Source organism: Hesperophylax consimilis, chromosome 27, assembly GCF_061612785.1.
Source record: "Hesperophylax consimilis isolate HC1 chromosome 27, BYU_Hcon_1.0, whole genome shotgun sequence".
NCBI lineage: Eukaryota > Metazoa > Arthropoda > Insecta > Trichoptera > Limnephilidae > Hesperophylax > Hesperophylax consimilis.
In genome coordinates this window covers 22378430-22403247 of record NC_142862.1, presented here as the reverse complement: position 1 = coordinate 22403247, position 24818 = coordinate 22378430, and the positions used below count along the sequence as shown (strand labels likewise).

Genomic DNA, 24818 nt, shown 5'->3' with positions numbered 1-24818 from the left:
TTGAAACCAGGTGCTATTTATAGATGTATATATTTTTTGCGTATTAAGGCGATGCACTACGTAGTGATGCAAAATCTTTTTTTTTTTTGGTTTGAAAATTTGGTCGCCTACAAATGTTTCAGATGCTTTAATTAAATACTGCGAGTAGAATACATCTTGGCCTTTGAAATAATCGAGTATTTTTTAGATAAATCTTTTTATAAGCTCAGAAAAAAATTACATATAAGGCCTATGAAAACTGCTTTAAAGTTCAAAATCTCCTACTTAAGAACCCATTTTCGGTTATGGTTTTATTGTATAATGTTGCAAATTAAGTTATTTATAAAATGACAGGAAAAAATGTATGCCTGAACATCCACAAAATAAAATAAAAGGCACTTTTAGGCCATGTTTTTAAAAAAAAAAACTAATTACAATAAACATATTTTATTTTTAACGTAACTACCCAATTAAATAGAGAAAAACGTTTCTCGTGTTTGATTTGGGGAGTAGTGCCATTACAATATATTATATAGGGTAAAGAAAAGAAAGAAAGTTTTTATTTACAAAGTAAGAAATAATCAAAATGTATAAAGAATGATAACAAAAGTATATATAATGAAAATAGACTACAATAGATGTTACTAAATTAGATACATAGTAAATGTAATGTAAGAATATATTTATTTACATTGAACATTAATTTAAGAATAAAAATAAAATGAAAACAATATTATTACATTTCGATTAATAAGTAGGTAGTAGGTGGTATAAGTACATGGAGTTATTTTATTCATTTGGAGTAAACAGAGCTGATAATATTGCAAGCGGAGATACATAATAAATTGCGACAATAATCTGTTGGTGGCTCGAATGCTGATATAATATTTTAAGAGGATATGTTAAAAGAAGAAAAATTTTTTTTTGTTAATTGATTTTATGAAATTAAATAGTTAATTATATACTGAGTATGTACCATTAAAATTTGAATTTGATCAATTACTACTAATATGTACCTTTAATCAGAAGATATGTAAAAAATCAAATTAAAACTTATAATTATTATTTGGTTGATCAAGAAGTTGTTTTATTGTGTTGTTGATTTATTGCATAAATCAAAACAGGCACCTTAAACCTTATCGCCATCTACGTAAGGGGTGTTATTGATGGCGGCTTGATTTAAAATATTACACGACGTAGTGCATCGCCTTAAGCATGCAGCGGAATTCGAGAAGTATATCAAAAGCTAAATTATTTATTAAAATTGTCGTAATATCGGTAGCCGAACAAACTCACAGTCAAGACGGGGCAATAAGTCGACAATACACGACAATCTTGTGCAATCTTGACCGAAAATATGGAAATATTGACTCAAATACTTTGCGGAAAATGAAATGTCATGAAAATATGATCCGAAAACAAAATTAAACATCGCTCTCTGACGCCAAAATTCTATATTTCATTTGGCTAATGGCGTGGCGGGAGGTGATAACGAAAGATACATGTTAACCTAGTACCTAGGAGTTATTATTGATACATACTTACAATCAGAGATGTGCAAAATGGGTACCCGAAACCATTTGAAATGCAAAATGGAAATGGGTCAAAACTTTTCCATTTGAAAATGCAAAATGCAAAATACCTATTTTCAAAATACATTGAAAATGCAAAATGGTTTCTCAGGTCAAAAAATTAAAATAATTATAGAATTTTTAAACAATTTTGTCATTTAATAATGGACATCAATCTAGAACAAACATTTTACTTGATGGTAAATCCAAAAACACCACGACCATAAATATACCACTCTCACCACGACTACAGATTATGAAATCACAAAAAATTTGCGCGGGACTAATGTTGCCAACGTAAAAACATAGAAACTGCTATCTAACATTTAATATTACAGCGTCATGGCCCCATGTTCAGTATTTAAATCAGTATTTTTTGTAATGGTATCACTCAATTGCCAGGGCTCCTACCAGGGAGCAACTTGACAAATGTAAATTATCTCTCATAGCGAGGTTGAGAACCGACTGATATTTGGGGCTTATAAAAAAAAGATGATTGGAGATAGTAGGAAGAATGTTGCAAAAAAGCATTTAAAATGGAAAATGCATTGAGAAAAGCATTTAAAATGCAAAATGGTTTTTAGAAAAGCATTTAAAATGCAAAATGGAAAATACCCATTTTGCATTTCCATTTGAAATGGATTTATTTGAAATAAAGCACATCTCTGCTTACAATGGACTGAACACATTACTTTTATTACTAATAAACTAAAACGAGTCTTGCACCTAATAAAATCCATTAAAAACATTTTTCCACTAACAATACTCAGATCAATATATTTTGCACTGTGTCAATCCATTGCCACTTACGGAATATTAGCTTGGGGAAGCGCTACAAACACAACAATTGACCCAATTCAAAAAGTTCAAAAGGCAATAATAAAACTCATACTGCAAGTACCATTCTACACAAACCAAAATCTTCAAAACACTAGACGTCATGTCAATAAGACAACTTTACGCCAAAACTGCTCTCCTACACCTCATCCATAATAAAGATTAATATTACAAATCAAGCAAAAGCCATAATAAAAACCAGGTCCTCAACAAATAAAACACTGAACATTCCGATAACACACACCACACACGGACAAAGACACTTTCAATACTACGCAACCAAACTTTTTAACAGTATGCCCATTACTTTGAAACAATTATTGACTACAAACACATCTACAAACTTTCTCAAAAAACATATCTTAGGCGGGATAAAAAATCAAGATATTCACTTTATTCAAAAGATTATAATTCCAAACCAAACATAACCAAAATATAATAAGTAAAATTAAATATTATGCATGTTCTTCAAGAATTATCCAAAAATACATACACTCACATATAAAAGTGTGTTTTCATGCTTCAATATATGTCTGTGAAAAAAAAATAATAACTTTCTACCACAACACATAAATACCTGTCGAATTAATCACAAACACGTTAACACCTCAGCACAGGTTCTCCTAGTGAGGTGCTCACGTTACATATAATAATCACCTACACAGTTTTACCTATATCAACCTATGTTCTTTATTTTTATACCTTTTTTCTGTGCTTTTTTCTCTGTACTGCAATATAAACCACTGTTATAATTTGTAAAACGTGTATTCAAGAATAGACATAAATAAATAAAAATAAACCTACGCAATGGTTGTTTAAACAAAGTGTTTGAGAGGGTTAACAACTAAAGATTGTACAAGTAAACAGACAGCTATTTAGTAAGACAAGCATAGTTGGTAAATATTGAAGTTATTTAATTAATTACCGAGATGAAGAGGTTTATTTGACTCGGCGGTCGAGTGGGTAGTGGCTCTTAACACAATGTTCACTTATTAAGCCGTGTTTCAACTTTTAGTTGAAAACTAAAAGTTGCTCTTCTCAAATTTAGAACAACAAATGGAAAACTTGTTGCCGAAAAATTGGCACGAAAGGCAATAGTGTCAAGAATTAGGCATTATATCCGCGAAGATGACGTCGATCCGTTGAGTGGTGAGCTGAGGTGCTACGGGAGTGTCAAAAACTTTCTGAGAATGACCAGTAGTGACTTTGAGTATTTGATTTCAATGATCGGATATAAAATCAAGAAACGTGACACAAACTACAGGAAAGCAGTACCTGTCCAAGAAAAGCTAGCAGTTACATTACGTTTTTTGGCTACTGGTGATTCGTTCACAAGTCTCGGTTATTTCTCTAAAATCTCAAAGTCAACCATTTCACTGTTTGTTATTGAAGTTTGTAAGTTTGCTTGGAGGGGAACAGTTCTCCACTAGTTTCCTACAAGTTGCTAGCGCAAAGCGCGCAGCAACAAATCTTCCACTTTTAATTGTCAACTTTCTTTGATCTTTACCGACACTCCGCGGGAAACCAAAATTTAGTGGAAGATTTGTCTCTCCACAAGTGGAAGACAGAAAAAGTTGCTCTATTTTGTAGAAAAAGCAACAAATTGCCGCAACTTATGGAAAACTTAGTGGAAGACTTTGGTATAAACGCAGCTTTAGATTCTACACCCTGGCCAATTAGCTTCAAAACCACACCAGTATTTATACAACAGCAGTTTTTACTTAATAATATGCTGTGGTCCTGCCACTGAGAACTCCATTGTAATGTTACGACGTCCTCAGTGGCTGAGTGATAAGCTCTTTGACTCCGGATCTAGAAGTTGCGGGTACAAAGCCCGGAAGTGATAAAAAAACATTTAATTTAGTTTTGTTGTTTCACATTTGATCAAAATAAAATACTTAATTTGTACATACAATAATATATTGCCAGGTGCTTCGATATACCCTAAATGGGGATGCAATAGTCCCACTGGCTCCAGAAAGTTGGAACTCTTATGCAGAATCCAGAAAAAATAACAGGGCTTTTTGTAGGTTTTTCTTCTTCGTGAGATTTCTGGCGTCCAGCTTTGGACAAATTTGGAAATTAACAAATTTGCCGATCCTAGGGGGCTTCATCCATCCGAAGCCTGCAGTACTGCAATTGATTCACTTAATGTATGGAGGCATCATAAGGATGCACTATTCCTGTATAAAGTAGTTTACAATAATATTCAATGCCCAGAGTTGCTAAACAAGATTCAATTCAATGTTCCTGCGCGTTCAACACGCTCTTGTGTCCTGTTCAGGGTTGATCAAAGCAAAACGAACTCTAAGCAGAATTCTTGTCTGAACAGACTACGCAATAATTTCAATAGCGTATTATCCAAGGTGGATATTTTCAGTTGCGAACTTACCAAATACAAGAGGTCCATAAAGGAATATTTCTCTGATGGTTTGTGAATAATGTTATGTCTCTATTGTTTATATTTCTATTATGATTTGATTAATATCTACAACCTCTCTCCATGGCTATAAATGTATTGATAAATGTTTTGTTTTGTAAATTTTAAGTTTTATATAATTATTGGTTTTGAATAAATTTTTGAATTCATGTTCCTTTCTTAAAAAATTAATTTACTTATTCCTTATTATGCTGTGTCAGTAGAGGTAAAGTCACAAGGAGGAAATCCATAATTGGTTTTATTTTGGCCATATAATACTTATGTACAACCTTAAATAAATGTAAACTGTCGATTTAACGAAAATTAATAAATAAATAAATATCTTTAAATCATCAGCCCATCGACTGTGTGAGCGACCTCTGCTTCTCTTTTCCAACCAAGGATGCCATCTGATGACACTGTGATTTCAACAGTCATCTTGCCAGTCGTCTTGCTACACGCCCAGCAGTTTAAAAAAATCTATGAATACAAAAACATTATATGTGGTAGATTTGCACCTCATTAGGAGATACTCTCAAAATAGTTCTGGTCGGAAACCACCATTCAGAATCTAAGCTCTGTCCTGAAGGGTCCCTTTCTAAATTTTGTTCATTACGCTTACATCGGCATTCTTAAGCGTCCCGGAGACGATCAATCTCAATAGTTATGTAAATTTACGCCATTGATGCGATTAACAATAATTGCTCGTTTACTGAGACAATCGAGACTTCCCATTGACAGTGGGAATGATGAGTATTTTGAGTTTGATTGAGCGCGTAGACAATTAGTGCCATTGACGCAGCGGAATAATCTTTTCAATCCTAAATTTGAATTACTTAACCTTTTGAATTTCATATACCTACAAGAGCTACTCGTTCCAAAATCATGTTTAAATGTAACAATTCCAAGACTGAGCATTTCAAACACTCTCTTGTACCTAGATTACATGAAGTTAGTAATAGATACGCAGATGTAGAGGATCTATTTAATTCCACGGAATGAAGGTACAAGTAGGCTGCTTCTCACACCTCTCTGCATACCCCTTCGAGGACATTTAGTTATATGTAAGTAGATATAGCATATTTCCCTTAACAGACTGCATATATAAGTATCTCATATTTTGTTATTTGGCCATATTATATTCTCTCTGCATACCCCTTCGGGGTGTATAGTAACAAATATCATATTTATTTATTTATTTTTTCATGTTCTCCATGAAACGGTTATACACCAATATATCATGGAGAAGATTACATATTAAAAGGTTTACACAGGCAGTTTTACTATTTTTGTCACATGTGTTATAAGATAGTTACTGAATTGTCTGTAGGTGACATTGAAAATGTCGATGGCTAATGCAGAGTCGTTAAGCAGTTGAGTCGCTCTGTTTATTGGCGCGTTCTGATAGGCAGAAGTCCTCGCTTTCGAAGCATATAAGAGTGCATGGGATCTTCCTCGAGTATAATTGTTAGGGACATAAAAGTTAACCTCTTTCGATTGTGTATTGTCCCAGAGATTAACTTAAAAAAGTGTTGTACTTAGATATAGCGTATTTCACTTAACAGACTGCATGTATAAGTATGTCATATTTTGTTGCTTTGCTGTATATCCTTTATGCATACCTCTTCAGTGACATGGCATTATAATTATCAAAAATAATTATATTGCGGATTTCCACTCAGACGGCTGCAATTATAAGTATATCGAATTTTGTTATCCTCTCGACCGTCTATCCTCTCTGCAAACATACTTTACCGATGAGGACGTACAGAAGAAATAATGATTTGGGGAATCAACTATCCGGGGGATCAACTGTCCGAGGGATCACCTATCCGAGGGATCAACTGTCAGCGGGCCAACTGTCGGGGGATCAACTGTCCGAGGGATCACCTATCCGAGGGATCAACTGTCAGCGGGCCAACTGTCGGGGGATCGACTGTCCGAGGGATCACCTATCCGAGGGATCAACTGTCAGCGGGCCAACTGTCGGGGGATCAAAAGTCCGAGGGATCAACTATCCGAGGGATCAACTGTCAGCGGGCCAACTGTCGGGGGATCAACTGTCCGAGGGATCAACTATCCGAGGGATCAACTGTCAGCGGGCCAACTGTCGGGGGATCAACAGTCCGAGGGATCAACTATCCGAGGGATCAACTGTCAGCGGGCCAACTGTCGGGGGATCAACTGTCCGAGGGATCAACTATCCGAGGGATCAACTGTCAGCGGGCCAACTGTCGGGGGATCAACTGTCCGAGGGATCACCTATCCGAGGGATCCACTGTCAGCGGGCCAACTGTCGGGGGATCAACTGTCCGAGGGATCACCTATCCGAGGGATCAACTGTCAGCGGGCCAACTGTCGGGGGATCAACTGTCCGAGGGATCACCTATCCGAGGGATCAACTGTCAGCGGGCCAACTGTCGGGGGATCAACTGTCCGAGGGATCACCTATCCGAGGGATCAACTGTCAGCGGGCCAACTGTCGGGGGATCAACTGTCCGAGGGATCACCTATCCGAGGGATCAACTGTCAGCGGGCCAACTGTCGGGGGATCAACTGTCCGAGGGATCAACTATCCGAGGGATCAACTGTCAGCGGGCCAACTGTCGGGGAATCAACTGTCATGGAACTATAAATGTGATAATTTATGATTTTTAAACATTAAATGCAAACACTAGTGATCAACTTGGCAATTCAACCAAAAATCTTTTAGCAAGAAGATTTGCATAATCTTCTTAATAAATAAAAATTCAGTCTGCGTTTATTTGGGCTCGCAAACTCAAAAAGTAGTCGACCGATATAGCTGAAAATTTAACGCAATATCTCTGCATCATAATGAGATACAGAGTTGAATTAAAGTCCATGTAATGTAGTTTTTTCAGTAATATGAATGGTGGAAGAAATCGGAGGCTCCAGAGAAAGACATTAGCAATAGCGAAGCATTGCGGCGGATCCACTAATATTTTGTAAATATCTCAAAGCCAAATATAATAATTGTCAAAGCCAAATATATAATAAGACACGCAGGTACTATTACGTTCTTTAATTCTATCAGGTGTTTAAGGTAAGGTTGTTGTTCCGAATCTGCGACAAGAGAGAGACAATGGATAACATACGTACTATTTACACTCCCATTCATCTGTCTCCCTCAGGCACGCGGTCTTTTTCATATCTGTAAACATACGATCGCCAATGAAAAATATATTTAAAATAATTGACAGGCATATACAATGTCAACGCTTTACTTATGAATTTTCATGGACAGTATTGAAATGCGTTCAAAAGATGAAAAACAGAAAAGAACTGCTTTTGTAGTTGGTTGGTTCCTAGGGGTTAATGTTAACTTGGTGAATTTTGTAGATCATATGAAATAATTATTCCAACCATTTTCAAACCTTCCACTGTCTCTTCGTAAATATTTTTGGTCATTGCTATTTTTAAATTTTGTTTCTTGTATTTATATTTCATGTATTTGTATTTTCGTTTTGACACAACCGTGTCATTAACTAGCAATCTTAAAACTAACTTAAAAATTATACAAGTATACAGAAAGATAACAAAAGAATACAAAGTAAACAAAATTTATGTAACAAATTTACATTGGAAAATAAAACATCCTACTCAATAAAACAAAAAAGTAATTATTATTATTTCTTTCTCACCTTTAAAATTATTTATCCCGTTAAACAGTACAGCTTGAGTTTTACATCCAAGCAAGTATGACAAACTGTACATAATGAGTTTTTACACAGATCATCTGCTGATCACCCACGGGTGCCTCCCCCGGCGCCATGAGCGGGCCTGGAGAATGTTTGCATAAGCCCGGTCATAATGAGGGTCACTTCATTCCCTAGGGTCTTTGGGAGTATCTCGCCCCATTAACATTTCTTCGAGGGTACTCTCGGGAAACCGGCTAAGGGACGCGGGTGGTTGGACTCGTTGTGGTCAGGCCGCTCGCCACACTCATTCTCTTCGGAACTGCCCTGTGATAGTGGAGTAAACTGCTCTCGATACGTGGCTTATATATTTTCATGTTTTAATCATAATTACACCTGTAATTGTTTTCTTTCTTTATAATTTCAATTTAGATGCCAAACCATCAGGCAAACACATCTCTGATGTGTCCTTATTTTGAGTTACTATGAATGTAAGAATGCATACATTATTTCATACTAACAATCATGCATGCAGGGACATTGAAGGGTCTAGAAAGTCCTGACATGTGCGGCTAAGAAGGTCAAACAATCAGTTTCCACAGCCGTTGGGAAAGGGTAGGTCCTCTTTAAAAAGATCATCTGCTCAAATAAGGTCACTTGTTAAATTATGAATATTTCCACAGATAAATCGCATTTCACTGATGTATTTCCAGAGTGCTACAAGATACTTTGAGTATCGCCGTGGTGTAAGACCACCATTTAGGATTGAAACGTTGCTTGAAATGGCTTTAGCCGTGTTTGGTGACCAGATCTGACAGCCAGGTACTTCCACGCCTTCCTCTTTCCCACCTCCTTCCCCTGCCCTTCAGCCTCACTGGCACCAGACTGTTGGAACTCTTAAGCAGGGTACTCACCTAACCGTGTAACATGTAACGTATCTGATACTGTATCAAGTGAGTACGTAGGCATGAGCCTACTGCGAGCCGCTCGCGGGTAGAGCGCAGTGTGCTCGCAGTGACTCGCTGACGACGGTTTCACTGCGAGCACCATAGCGAGCACTAAAGGCGGATACGCGGTTACCGTGGACGAGCCGTACCCACTTGCAGATTGATACAGTATCAGATACGTTACATGCTACACTCTTGGTGAGTACCCTGCTTTATGCGTCACATCGTGGGATACACATTTTTTTTAAATGTAAAAAAAGTAAATTTTCAGAAAATGTGCATCTGAACGTTTCTTATGTTTTACGTCTGGAGTGGCGATATAATACTAGCTGAAGACCACGGCGTATCCCGGGCTTTACGCAGAGTTAATCGAAATCAGATGGAGATAGCAATTTTCCTTTTATTTTGAAATTCAAGTGTGCAAAAGTGGGGGTTGGGAAAAAGGAATGAGGGTGGTTTTTCGAAATCTCAAGCTGACAGTGACCTTCCTTTTGTGTGCAAAATTTTAACTTGGAATAAAACTATAGATTTGTATAAAAAACAAAGCAACATCGCCACACACTTTTCTTCTCTTCTTCTTCGTATGGTAGATGAATGATAACAGTTTAGCTATGAAAGGACTCGCTGGCTTTTGTGTTTCCTCCCTCCTATCCCTCAAAAAGACCCACTACACAGCATACTCAAAGATAATATGGAAACATCTCAATGCCTCCTGTATGGAATTCATGGTTACCGAATAAAACAGAGCAAAAAATAGTTAATATAGGTTAGGTTAGGTCTGTTTTTCGTTTGTTCTTTCTCAATGTTTATTGGAAATGGAATGAATATGTAAACATTAAAAAAATCATTATTAACAAATAGGTACATTAATATATTATGTTTTATAATAATAATTCGAAACAGCAATGTTGGTATTTTTATAAATAATAATAATGGATTTATGGTATGTAAGGCTTATTCCTAGCTGGTTGATAGCGCTAACTGCTTACGCCCCACGGGTTGATCATGGGCTGAGGGTTCTGTAGATAGGACATCACCACCGCCGAGATGGACAGCATGAAGGAACTGAGGATCTGCAATCGGAGACAGCTGATGAGTTGGTGAACGGTATTGGTCAGGATTAAAGACGCTGGACACACATTTCTTTTAATGCTCTATCCTATTACTAACTATAGACGATATACACGGTGTCCGGAAACTCGTAGTACAAGCGGGAAACTGGTGAATCTACATCACATTTGGAGTCGATTTTGTAGCATAATTTTTTTTGATTTGAGCTTTCGTATTCGAGTAAATCGAGTCAGAAGTAGATTTTTTTTTTATCAAATTCTTATAAATTATTACTGAAGATCAAAGTACCCAACTAATTAAAACTATTTAAAAGTAAAACAAATAAAGAAACCCGGATTTAAAGCAATATTTTGAAATCACCCTTCATTTAATTCAGTGTAATCATAAAATATTTCTGCTCTGCAGGGTTAAAACATCTGTTGTTCTAGTTCTAATATTCATACCTATCTCTGACATATTCGCAAAATATAGCTTTCTCTAGTATGCTGGGTTCAACTAACATATGAAGGAAAGAGACGCACGATAAGCAGATGTCCCATTTCTGTTAAATCGTAAGTAAGTCAGTTTTGGTTTATGGGTCGCCGCAGGTGGCCGTATTTATGTGATTGTTTACATTGCATTTTGCTTTAAGAAGTTTTCTCGTTAATTTAAACATAAAAGCGAATTGTGATCGAAATTTGTGTGTTTTAATACGCGTTATTATTGTTTTGATAGTGATACTTTAAGATTTATCATCGATGCGTTCGACGTGTTTGAAAACAGTTGTACGTTTTTAATGTTTTGATTTTGAGACTTATCATCGATGCCTTCGACGAGGTAAAAATTAACTCTGACATGATTCAAATAGTGCAATAATCAATTATCAGACGGACCTAACTGTGCTTGGAAGTTAACGGTGAACATTAAAAATAATTTATGTGACGTGTTTGTGTTTTTAATTGGAGATCGGAACATCGCTACATATTGTGAGTACCTACCTATGCTAATAATAATTCCTATTCGTTGCGTCGGCGTCTCAGATGGAATGACGAAAAAAATTTAACCCTGAAATAGCCGAAAAAATTTTTTTTTCGTGAAAATGCTCAAATCAAAAAACTTTATATTTATTTGGGTTCCCCATGTGGTGTAGATTCTCCAGTTTCCCGCTTGTACTACGTGTTTCCGGACACCGTGTATAACAAAAACTTATTGAGAACAGATTGCATCCACCAGTTTATTTATAAATACACAATAGTCTTAACTTTAACATTGACATTTTTTCGGATTCACTGCCCAAATTCAAACGTGTCATCATGTCAATAATTTAAACTGTTCGATGAGCATAAATACAGACACACACACAAACAAACACTCACACATACATTACACACGTCACACACACACCTATATACTACACACGTCACCTGGTAATTAAGGAATAAACATACCACTTAGCAGACATTACAAGGGAACATATCATAGGTACACAATGTGAAATATCTTATTCCTGTATATTGTTTCATCTCTGTAAATCATGTACTGTTTGTTTCTACAATATAAAATAAAATAATCTACAAAGCATTTCATCAATGAATGTGATGCTGCGTTAAAATGAACATATTTAGAGGGGTATTTCATTATCCTCTTGATAGCTTATCAATAGGATAACGTATATTAATAAATAAACAAGAAATACTCATGATAGGTAGAAAACTCGGCTAACTTATCCGATATATCCTTGGTGTCTCTCTTGATAGCAAGCTTTCTTTTCGGGATCACATAACTGCAATCGTTAATAAATCCCTCAAACTACTTGGTTTCATCACTAGAATCACTTCGGACTTCAAAAACGTAAATACCCTTAGAACTCTTTACTGCTCCTTGGTTTGCCTCCATCTTGAATATGCTTGTGTTATTTGGTCTCCTTTTTATGCTGTCCACATTCGACGCATTGAATCTGTTCAACATCGGTTCTTAAGAGGGATTGCTAGGAGGCTAGGTTTAGAAAAAGGCAAATACTCATATGATGAAATTGAACTAACTCTAAACCTCTCTCCTTTGGAAGTCCGTCGGGAAAGAAATGACCTCATTTGCTTCTCTAAAATTATAAATGGTATTATTGATTCACCTACTCTACTGCAACTCATTCCCTTCAATATCCCCTCGCACAGACTCAGAAATAATGAACTGCTCTTCCTCAACCATCATTCGACAAATTTTGGATATTATTCACCATTGTCCAGAATGTGTAGACTGGTCAACTCAAGTCAAAACCTTAACTTTTTTGGGATAAGTCTGAATGATTTTTGCCAGTCGCTAAACAAGTGATGGAATATTATAAGTGTCCCGTAGTCCTGACCCACGGCGTAGTCTTGACTTGATTCGACTTGTCACTTTATTTTCTTATATTATATCTGCCTTATGTCTTTGCTTTATTAAAATATTGATAGTGTACACGGGAAGGAAGAATACAGATAGAATGTTGCAACCTAACAAAGATCAACGTTATGTTTTTCTTTTATTATTTAGCTTTATAATTTACCTCTTGTTATATTTTGACACGTTTACAAAAATTACTTGACTTGACCAAATATATAATTCACACAAATAACCATGTACAATGTGACCTTTGAATGGGGTACTTAGTAAGTTCACATTCTTTTCAACAGTTTTAAAAATATTTAAATAAAATTAATTTAAAAAAATAAAATTTAAATACCATGGCAAATCCCAACCTTTCTCTTCTTCATGCTTAACTCCGTTACGCATTAAACATTAAATTTCTATTAGCTAATTCTACGAAACTCCTTCATCTAGTACATTGATAAGCAACAAGCGGTGCTTTCTCTGTGCGCTCTATGATTGATATTTTACTTGGGTTCTGTTTTATTAAGGTACGCTTTTAAATGATGTTTCTGAAAACCTTATATAAGTAACAGAAGAGAGTTTTAATATTTCTTATTTAATAAAAATCGTTCAGATTTTCAGGTGCTATCGAATATTTAACGTTTTCAAAATTTGTATTATTTATTTTATTTATTTGTAGTCTCATCTTTCCTCTCCAATCCCCTTTGGTTCATTGAGCGCCCCACAACGGAAGAGAGCCCCATCTCTCCTCTCCGCTCCCCTTTGGTTCCCTAAAGGTCCCACAAGGGAAGAGTTCACGGAGGTGGCCTCATCTCTCCTCTCCACCCCCCCTTGGTTCCCTAAAGGTCCCACGAGGGAAGAGGGTCTCATCTCTCCTCCCCACCCCTCCTAGGTTCCCCGAAGGCCCCGTGGGAGAAGAGTCCACTCCAAAATTTGTATTACAAAATATGAAACGGTTTTGCGACAATCTTTTGCACGCCATTTTTTAATCAGTCACCCAAAATTGCAAGTATTTTTTAAATAAATATTGTTCTTTGATTTTTCAGAATGTTAAAAATCGAAAGTACTTATCGGTTTGGTCTTGGAGACATAAAATTTGAGACACCACCGACTGCAAAGTTAACCATGTCATGCTGTGTGTACCCTACCCCAACGGTCCACGAATAAACTAAATATTGATAAATTTGCCCTCCGGCTAGAAGAAACCTTAATCATAGATCAGTCTAGTATATGTAGCATGCCACGAGAGATACGCATTCTATTGAGTTAAACCAGTTAGTAGCTGAGTGACCAGATTCATCAAGTTATTCATAACCCAGGAATGTGCGTCTTCTATAAAAAAATACATACGTGTAATGATGAAGCGAGTGATATGGTAAGTTTTAATAACAGTTACCTGTTTAGCATCGTCAGACAGTCGGGAGTTGGCAAAACTGATGCTGGAGCAGTACAGGGCGGTCCAGGCACACCACTTTAACCTCATCATCAGTCCGCACATGGAGAAGATCATTCCTGGAACAACAAACACATTGTCAATATTCCTGTTCAATACAACGCACCCTATATTTAGGAGTGCCATATATTCCTGTTCAATACGACGCAACCTTTATTTAGAAGTGCCATAAATTCCTGTTCAATACAACGCACTCTGTATTTAGAAGTGCCATAAATTCCTGTTCAATACAACGCACTCTGTATTTAGAAGTGCCATACATTCCTGTTCAATACAACGCACTCTGTATTTAGAAGTGCCATACATTCCTGTTCAATACAACGCACTCTGTATTTAGAAGTGCCATACATGCCTGTTCAATACGACGCACCCTTTATTTAGAAGTGCCATACATTCCTGTTCAATACAACGCACTCTGTATTTAGAAGTGCCATACATTCCTGTTCAATACAACGCACTCTGTATATAGAAGTGCCATACATGCCTGTTCAATACGACGCACCCTTTATTTAGAAGTGCCATACATTCCTGTTCAACACGCCCACAATACACTTCTGTCGGTTTATCCCTTAAAGTTAACACTTTCGACAGAACCCGATTTGAAGTTTAATGTTCGGAGAAGTTGGTATTTACAAAATATGATAAAATATTAACAAACCTGACTATTAATACTAGATTCAATAATAATGTGATTCAATTCTAAAACATATCAAGTATATAAAATTACTAAACGTTTAACAAATTTTGAGGTTATGGGATAATATTTTATGTTTTTTGATTTACCCAATATATTCATGTAATCAGTAGTCAAGTCTTCACTGGGAAGAGTGGCCGCTGGTGGAGGCTTGAACCTCTGCTGTCTTTCTGGACGCCTGGGGTCCACAGCTTGATTAGTCTGCATGATTACTTGTAATCTAAAATATAAAAAATATACAACTAATTATTGACAGATCTATGAAAATTTTTAAATAAGAGTACGTTTAATCATTTGATCGAAGCTTTTAGTTGAAAATGTATGTTAACCTTTGGATTTAGCGGAATTATAAGCAAAATAAAATTAACTACTTGAAGAATATGCAACGAAACAGATTAGTGGTTTGACAGTTCCAAATATTGTTGCCATATGGAAAAATCTTAATAAAAATTGTGTAAAAAAAGTACCCCACATTATGGAATCACTTTATTTATTCGAAAGATAACCATTTTTTTTTAAACAAACAATAGTTAAATATTTGGTTTATTCATATTTATTCACGACTGCTGTAACCTCGTATCCTTTCTCATAAACAACGCATATAACAGGAAGAAAGTTTACAAAGAAGTTCTCAGCTTTCAGGGCGAGACTTTTAACCTCGCTAAGCGGCCTTGACCATGACCAGTGACCATCTAGTGCATAAATAAACCACTCTAGTTACTTCCCTTCATCTTCTCTACTTCACGATCACTTCCCTTGAAATTTTCTATTTTGGTCAAAATTGCATCATGATTGTGCCAAATTAGTGATGAGGATCGTCTATTGATTTTGACAATTCAATGATTCCGGAGTGCATGTTGTAATCGAACTATTCAGTATAAAAATAATGCTTTTGTTCTAGAGTGAAACCCATAAAGGAGTAATAATATTTTTTGTAGGTAAAAACATCATATTTTTATAAAAATACTGAGGCACAATAATATTTTGCTAAAGAACAGGCAATATTGGCAAGTCGAGAATATTATTGAGTCGTAAGTGTAAAGATGGGTTGTTTAACATATTTGAACAATTCATCAAATTTTAAAGTTAGAATTCAACTTCTGTGAAAGATCTATTCGAGTTTTATTATTATTTCAGCATGGGCCGGTTGTTTCACAGTGCTTGGATAGTAACAATATAACTTGAATGGGACGTCCACAGAAGTTGAATATTAACATTGAAATTTGATGAATTGTTAAAATCTTGTGAAATAACTCGTCAAAATAGTCTTTTTCTAGTGATGGAATATTATTATCGTCCCTATTCAAACTACGTAGGCAGTCACTCTAAACATTAAAGTCAAAACCAGTCAATGTTGAAGCATAATTTAGTTAATCTTTCACAATCTTTTCAGCGAGCTATTTATATAAATCTATTCAAAAGCCTTCATAAGGGCCAACCCTGAGCCAAACGGCGCTTGGCGCTGGTAAAAATCTTAAGGGAGCTGTATTAAGTGTTAGGTATTATCAGAACCTTGGCTCCTTGGCAAGTCGGCGCTCGAAGCGGAATGCTGTAATTACGCTTGGCAGAGCCGCCATTGGAGCAGTCCTCATTATAACACAATTCATTAGTCAACTGATATATGTTTCAAAAATAATATTTACTTCGTGAAAATTAAAATTTTAAAAGAAGACAAACATTCCTTAGTTACAAATAATTAAATGTAAATATTTGAAAAACTCCTGATGGAATTCAACTCACGACGCCTAGGTGGGAATCATAAATGAACCTACACCGTGGGAATCCAATGCTTTTTTTTCAGTCAGCTACCAACCTGTATTCATTTTTACATTATTTCTCAACCATTCATACTATTGTGAACTTTGGAACCAGCTGCGTGAATAATCGAATAATTCGGAAATATTGTTATCTCGATAATGTACTCTCTCCATCACTAGTGATCATTGTTTTTCATCTGGGATTTTGCCTATTATTTTGAATCTGGACGAGATATATCAAGTGAACAGTAAATTGTTTGAACGGGTCCAAGAATAGTGAATTACTACATTTTGTGCACATCTAACCGTGTTATGCGATAATGGCCAAAAGATTAGTCGGTTTTTTGAAAAATTTGAGGGGGGAAACTAACCTAAAAAATGGCGAAACTCTTACGAGTAATACGAAAGCCGAACTGATGTCACAGATAGAACAATTAAAAGGCAAAATACCTTCTATACGAGAGGGAATCGACGCAGTTAAAGGTGTACCTGGCAGAATTCCTGACGATTTACTAAAAAATAAAGTCAGAGAAGTCATATCCAGGTACGAAAAGTTTACTGGAGTTGATGAGATCATGGTTCTTCAAAAGACAGTCGTGGAAGCGCAGGTAATTTATTTAATATTTCGCACATCAACTAAATATTACACAAAATAATAAAATTAGTTTATAATGTGTGATGACTTCGCTACTTTCTTTCTTTAATGCTTCCGATTTTGTTGTCCGGGCTAAATCTTCCCCATAGGAAAAACTAAACCCTTCCACTCACTTTTCCACAAATGATCAGCTAGTCAATCAACACTATGCAAGTGCATTATATAAGTAAAATAAATACAAAACAATACAAGAACAACAACACGTCAACTCACCAGAGATCAAATGGGAAAAAAAATTCACCGACTCCAGATATTTTCATATCAGAGGGTTCGGCTCGGTAGAACTTCTAACAGGGCTTATAAATCCTACTGATCCCTCAACATAAATATTTAAAAAATCTTTCGTTATCCTACATGTATTCAAAATGACCGACTTTTGCATCTTTATATATAAATTTTTTGATAGATCTAATACGCCTAAATTTTTAATGAGAGAGCTAGGTATAATGCCAGTAGCCGAAATAACGAACGGTAATATTTTTATAGTCTGAGAATGCCAAATTCTTTTAATCTCATTTCCTAAATCTGTGTATTTTCTTATTTTTTCATTAACAGATTTTTGAATATTACAGGAATTTGGAATAGCGACATCAATGATATAAGTTATTTTTTTTAATTTTGTCATGTAAAACTATATCGGGTCTATTATGTCTAATCGTTCGGTCTGTTAGTATAGTTTTATCATAATATATTTTATAAAATTCGTTTTCTAAAAATGAATTTGGTTCGTATTCATAATATGGTATTATATTACGGCAGTCAATCAAGTTATGTTTAATTACCAAACTTTGGTGAATTATTTTTAAAACTTGATTTTGCCTAAATGTATACTCGGACGGTGCTAATATAGAACATCCTGATATAATATGTTCTATAGTTTCCGGAAAAGCCAAACATTTATTAATAAGTACATAATATTATTATCAATTGCAGTAATATTGATATCAATCAATAATTAACACGTAATTGAATCGTTGAGTAGTATTGTAAAAACCTATTATTAAACAATGTTGTCAACCAGAAACCACTGTTTACTTATGATAGTGCTGATAGGTGAATTTTCTTATTAAAATGAACTAACTGACTATCACGCCGTTTGTCCCAGGTTGGACTGCCAACTGTCCAACTACCACCTTCTGTCGTGGCACACATTCATTGCTTCATTCACATTCATACATAACCTTCTGTTATTCCTGTGCTTGATATAGCCCGACTCAAGTATTTGGTTCACTTGAGCGTGCCATTAAAATTATTTTATCATAAATAAAGTATGCTGTCTAACTGAGTTTTTACCTGCATTATTCTAGGAATAATTAGCATTTTATTCTTTTTAAGTCTATTCTTTCAATAATAATACACAACCCTCTTCAATCTATGTTTGAATCTAATTTTTCCCTAGGCCAGAAAAATAATAATTGATTGTGCAAAAATGGGTGATCCGTTTGAAAGTTTCCTTAACGGTTGATTACAATCTTTAAAACATATACATAAGGTGGGAATGCTGTGTTTGTTTCAAGTATTTTCACTGGAAAGTGCTCCGAAGATCTTGCATCATTGATCCCTTTGGCACTGGTGAACAACCGGGAGACACAAACGCATATTCAACATTTGTAGTCATTGACATTGGCCACATGAGAGTGGGTCGCTTCCATGACTCATACTAGTTCTCAACAGCTCAACTGGAACGATTTGCCGGCCTTTGTGTGTTCACTTTAGGATTGTAATACAGGAGTTTATAATGTTGTCTTCGATTATAAGATTCTGACACAAATATGTAATAGTAAATTGAATCTTCGATGGACAGAGGCCAGTGACGTATCTCGGGACTGGAACGCCTGGGGGCTCATTGTCAAGCAGTGGGTCCTATGGGCGTTAGCAGGGGGGATATGCCCAAATTGGTGAACAAAAAAAATAAGGATAAAAAGATGTTTATAACTGGTGCCAAAACTACAAATCGGGGCGGGTGGCCCCGGCCATGGACCGATTTTAATTTTCACATAATCTCCAAATCATGATAAGGAGGCCTATAGATTTACAGCTTTCAAAAGGGGCCCCCAAAATCATTATGCCCATCGGCCCCTTCACGGCTCAAGAAAGCCCTGTTCATAACCCCGAGCAAACGTCAGTCAGCTTATATGTAAATATTTCTTGTTTATTTTGACTACTTCCTTGTTTCTTCCCTGTAACCTCTATAAAAAAATTTAAGTTGCCCCACCTTAGTTTCGAAGCTGGTGACTGACGCCTGTGGTGGGTCCCCAACAGGACAGAATGAGATGAAATTGAACTGATTTGTGATTAATGTTGATGATCTCCATTTCAGGATAAATTCATAGCCGCCCAGGACAAGAGACGAGAAGCCGGCACCAAGCTGCTTAACATCCAGCGGAGACTTAAAGAGATCCACGAGGAGATGCAGAACACTGCCAAAGGAGACCAGAAATATCTTAAGCTAATCACAGATGAACACAATGTCAGTATTTTATCTTTTTATCATTAATGATTCAGTTCAGATCTGCTGAGTTGTTTTGGGCTATAACCTGCAGGGAAAAGATTGCCCTGATATAGACAAACTTCGAGTAGAGGTTATCAGAATTAGAGGAATGATTGATACAATCATACATTTGTTCGTCAGCTGAAACAATTTGTAATTAATAAGAATTCTAATAACTCAAGCTGTAACCTCATAAAAAAACAAGTCAATATTGGCTATGTACATATATTTTCACCTTTCTTATCTATTAGATAATTTAACAATGATTACGGATTTATTTAATGATGTTTTGCGACAAAGAGGTAAGTTCATTTGCTCTAGGCTCTGGGCCTAGAGGTTGCGGGTACAAAACCGTGTGTAAAATGATGTTTTATAATAGTGCCATGTTCTAACACCAGTAACTTTAATCCGCAGACCATAGTGGAGGAGCAGCACCTTCGCAAGGAGTTTGGCGCCATCGAGCGTGAAGAGCGGGAGCACTTCGGCACCATGTCTGCGGCCGTGAAACTCAGTCACGAGCGTGAGAGGGCGCACGCCGACAGGAACAAGTATTGGTACATCGTCGCCTCGCTCATAGGTTAGTGGCACTGTGCATGCTCAATACATAATATTATTATTATTTACTCCTTATGACGTAGCTGTTAAAAGTTGAACTGGTAAATGTGACCTATCTTAATAATAATAATACAGTCAAACATGGTTATAACGAGCACAAGGGGACTGACTAAATTTGCATTTCCTAAATGGAACCAAATTTTAAGAGCGGGTTTGCATAACACAAAATTCAACAGAAACCTTAACTCTTGAATGTCGCTGTCAACCCCCTCCCCCTCAACAACAACAAAAAATAATCCACTTGTAAGTTGCGGGCTGTTTAAAACATAGGCAAAGCGCCCCTCTGCTGAAAAAGTTGTGCATCACTATCATAAATTTACCCCATGCAGGGATGTAGGCACTCGTAACTAGGTACCTTCATAAACATATTTATTGGTTTTATAAAACAAAATGGACGATGAGTTGCAAAAGAAAAGGAGACGTAAAAAGGGAACAAACTTGCGAAGCTCAAATTTCGCATGACTTTTGAAGATTTTATGACAATTTTACATAGTGCCCGGTTGGATAGCAATGGTTCACATGGCCGACAATCCTACACAGGTAGTGGCATAAAAATATGAATCCGTCCAAAATTTTTCATACCATCAACCTAACAAAATTACACGATTTCTTGTAGCATTCTTATGTATGTAAATTTCAAATACACATATTATTTTACCCTATAGTTTTTTTTATAAAAAGTTGCACACAAATACATGATGCATAATATTATTTGCTGCTTGTTTTTCTGGTTTCTTCTTTGCACGTTTTATGATTAGCTCAGCAATGCCAACATTTATCAGCTGATTCAGCAATCCTGTGATTCTTCAAAACGAACAAATAGCACAAGTCTTGCAGCCTAGAAAAAGTAAATCCGTCAATTCTACTAAGCGTACTTACTTACAATAGGTCATTTCCTCACAGGCACTGGCTTCGGAGTCCTTGGATCCACACTCAACAACCGTATCAAGATGGCCGAGTTCCGGGAGATGCTGACGGAGCAGATGGAGCACTCCAACAGCGTGCTGATGACGGTGGGGCAGGGAGGGCACGGGGGCTACGTCGCGGGGCCACCGGGCAGCAGCCAGTCGCAGCAGGGGATGGACCTCTCTAAGCAAGCGCTGCAGCTGCGGGATGTCGAGATGAGGGTGGCGGCAATAGCAAGTAATCAGGGAACCATCTTGGGTGAGAGTTATATCTGTTTGTAATGTAATTGCTTTCATTATTCATCTCATCTTCTTTATCTGGGTTGAGGAAACATCGCTTTGATGCAGCTCCTCTGGGCATCCCTGTCTTGAGCTACTTCAGCGGCCTCCGTAAAGGGCAGGCCCAGCCGGGCGGCTCACTTAACGTATTCTCTCTTAAATCACACTCAGTATTTTCAACAGATGTCGGTCCTATGGTATTCTTAGTGCACGTCTAAATTACCTCATTGGTGACTATTCTATGAAGCACAGAAGTGGTTTGATGTAAAGCACTTCAGGGAAAACATCCCCTTGGAAGTGCTGCCAGTATTTCTTTATGCTTTCATTATTGTTACGTATAATCATTGGTACTGGTGTGAGTGCGGTTCCGCTAAATTGTTCTGGGCTGCAGCTTATAGGGTAGTGCAGGGTGAAGATTGCCCGATGATGGCCAAACTTTTTTTTGGTTGTGTTTATTGTGTGCACACTTCATTTGGAAGGGAAATGAATATAGTAGAACCCCATAAATTCCAAATCCACAGGACATCAAAAACCAAATTTCGAAAACCCATATAATTAAAAAAAATAAAAATATTGCCGAAAAGTTGAGTTCTGAAGCAGGTTTGTAAAATGATTTAGTTATGTAAAAAATTCTGGGTACCCTTTTTTTGGCTAAAAATTTCAATTTATTTTTTCGAATTATCAGGATTTGAATTAACAGGGTTCTACTACGGTATATGAAAATGGTTGCCTCATTTTTTTTAAAGATTCATTTTATCCTGAATGTTTGCTTAATCATTGTACTTTATGTAGGCTAGGTACTAGGTACGTGTTTTTTAATAAAATTTTAGGTTGGTAACACACCCAGTTTTGCCTGCTATTTTTATTGAAAAATATGTGCAATATGCTGACTTTTGAGTTAAATGAACTAGAAATGCAATTTCTATGGCTCATAAAGGAAATGGTGTATTGATAAATTCAATAAAGAAAAAGCTGTTCAATTTTACTACGACAGAGTTTATCTTTAGCATTTTCTGCTTTTTAGATAAAAATAAATAAAATGGGGGTATTTATATTTTTCATAAACTTTTAGACCACATGCGAAAAACAGAAAAGACCGTCAACATCCAACTGGAAGACATCAAGCGTCTGATCATCGCCTCGACGGCAACCAGCGCCAAGTCCGACAAGCAGCTCAAAGACGCCATCAAGAAGGCGTCCGCCACTTCCCAAAGCACCAGCGACTCCTCGCAGGACCTCATGGCCAAGATCGGCGAGAATGAGGAGTACCTCAAGATGACCTTCTTCGTCGGAGTGGTTCTGCTGGTCATCTATGGAATTATAGGAAAACTTAGCTAGGCGATTGATTATTTATTGTATAAGTTCATTTGGTTATTTATTAATATTGAAGTGGTAACGACCCGATCGATCCATCGTACTTATAAAAATATTTATGTAAAGCAATTTTTTAATACGCTTAATTCTGTTTTTACATGAGGGATTGTTCCACAGAATTTCATGCTCATTTAAAAAATACACCAGATAATTTGTAGAAAAATAAGAGATACAATTCTATTGTATGCAGAATGCATAAAAATAAAACTTCCATTCAAGCAATGGGGTATTTACAAAATAAATTACTTGAGCGATGGAGATTTCTCGGCACTTGATTTTGGATTCGGCCATGCTCATTCAAAAAATCATCTGTCCAAATATTAATCAGAGGCAGTTCCTTGGTTCGTGCATTTGTGTATTGCACTGCTTGTCTTCAGTCTTCACATAACAACGACACCTGTGCCCTAGTCATCGATGTACGAAAGTACGTTCCAGTCGTAATTTCCACCAGGTCATTATTTGAACTACACTCTTTACGTCAAATCACGTGTTGGATATATAACTCACCCCGTGCATTATCGAAGCGTCTTCACGGCGAGTGAATTTTGCATCACTTTGATCATGCTTAATCCACTGCGTCTGGAATGTATCCACTTAGAAATACTAATGTACAATGTTAGCACTACAACATTCACACATTGAGATTCGTTTTCTCGAGTTCTCATAGAGAAACTTGTTTGAATTCAAACGGTTTCGCTATGTTTTCAACGATGAATTGCTTGTCCTTTACTCTCAAGATGATTTTGGGAACACTGAAGTATCAGTATTATTTAAGCAATTAGCTTACAAATATAACTTGGTAGATAGAATGAATTGCAGTAGGTACCCTCATTCATTAAATTGCTCCACCTAAATTACACACTAGGTACATTTTAAAAGTGAAATGCACTGCAGGCAATTTCAGTCGAGAGCCGCCTCCGATATTAATATGGAAATATATAAACTGCTTTTTGTGGTTTAAAGCCAATGAATCCACTGGCTGTCATTGTTTATCCCATATTATGTGTAGGCAGCCATCGCTCAAAGCCTAGAGCGATGAGATCTAAATATGGGTAGCCATCGTTCGCGTGGTTATTATTTATTGGTAGTGATTGCGCTTTATTGACTGTGTTACTTCAAAATTGTGTGAACAGTGACCGTGTAAAAACAGAATTGACTCTATAACTTTTTTGTTAAAGATGATGAGTGTAGTATTTAGTTAATCCGCAGAGCTTTGAGCTAATTTATATACATATTGGTTTAATACAATTAAGATTGATAAGACCAAAGATTTTAGCAATATTGTTAAGTTGCCTAATTTCTATGTGTATATTTTTATACCCTTAACATATAAAGTTACTGCACATTTATAAACTTTTACACTGATATCATATTTTCTAAAACTGCAATCTTTAATTCATTTCTTACAAATGCTTCTTTTTTTTTTGTTTTACTCGCTCTAACATACAACTTTTCAGCTGAAGCTAAATGTGATTGTGCTGTGATGACCTTCATGGCCGAGAGGTATCTTTGACTATTTTGTATAATAAATCAATTTATTTGACTTTTATAAATATGTATTCTATTTCACATAATATAAATAAAATACTAACAGTATATTGGCAGCATGAGACGCTAGAATAGTAGATACTCTCAGTATCTCCGCAGTGGTGAAGTATGAACATTCAATGAAATGAAATGGCAGACGTGTTTAGCAACAAATAATATTAAAACAGAAAAAAAACAGCATTTGTATGAAAAAAAAAGTTTTCTTTAAAAGCTTAAAAGAC

At 36.2% G+C, this 24818-nt stretch overlaps 2 protein-coding genes across 2 annotated transcripts; one reads left to right on the top strand and one right to left on the bottom strand.

The window, feature by feature from the left end:
* Positions 1-10256: 10256 nt before the first annotated feature.
* On the bottom strand, positions 10257-15391 carry LOC149410774 (protein Asterix). The gene is made up of 4 exons (XM_089647715.1): positions 15303-15391; positions 15063-15193; positions 14223-14338; positions 10257-10482 (listed from the first exon to the last, which is right to left on the bottom strand). Exons 2-4 carry the CDS (start codon positions 15178-15180, stop codon positions 10387-10389), a joined length of 330 nt encoding a protein of 109 aa, XP_089503841.1. The 5' UTR covers positions 15181-15193; positions 15303-15391; the 3' UTR covers positions 10257-10386.
* A 1524-nt stretch (positions 15392-16915) lies between these two features.
* On the top strand, positions 16916-24178 carry LOC149410773 (uncharacterized). Its single transcript, XM_089648364.1, has 5 exons — positions 16916-17338; positions 19706-19855; positions 20291-20453; positions 21395-21655; positions 22748-24178. The coding sequence occupies exons 1-5, from the start codon at positions 17051-17053 to the stop codon at positions 23011-23013; spliced, it is 1128 nt and encodes a 375-aa protein (XP_089504490.1). The 5' UTR covers positions 16916-17050; the 3' UTR covers positions 23014-24178.
* The last annotated feature ends 640 nt before the right edge of the window (positions 24179-24818 follow it).

Excerpts from the sequence above, each read along its gene's own strand:
- LOC149410774 (XM_089647715.1), bottom strand. The coding sequence starts at position 15,180 with ATGCAGACTAATCAAGCTGTGGACCCCAGGCGTCCAGAAAGACAGCAG. Across the intron at positions 14,339-15,062 it reads TGATTACATGAATATATTGG|GAATGATCTTCTCCATGTGC; the intron begins GTAAATCAAAAA and ends TTGTTGTTCCAG. Across the intron at positions 10,483-14,222 it reads TGTCTGACGATGCTAAACAG|ATCCTCAGTTCCTTCATGCT; the intron begins GTAACTGTTATT and ends CTCCGATTGCAG.
- LOC149410773 (XM_089648364.1), top strand. The coding sequence starts at position 17,051 with ATGGCCAAAAGATTAGTCGGTTTTTTGAAAAATTTGAGGGGGGAAACT. Across the intron at positions 20,454-21,394 it reads CATCGTCGCCTCGCTCATAG|GCACTGGCTTCGGAGTCCTT; the intron begins GTTAGTGGCACT and ends ATTTCCTCACAG. Across the intron at positions 21,656-22,747 it reads TAATCAGGGAACCATCTTGG|ACCACATGCGAAAAACAGAA; the intron begins GTGAGAGTTATA and ends ATAAACTTTTAG.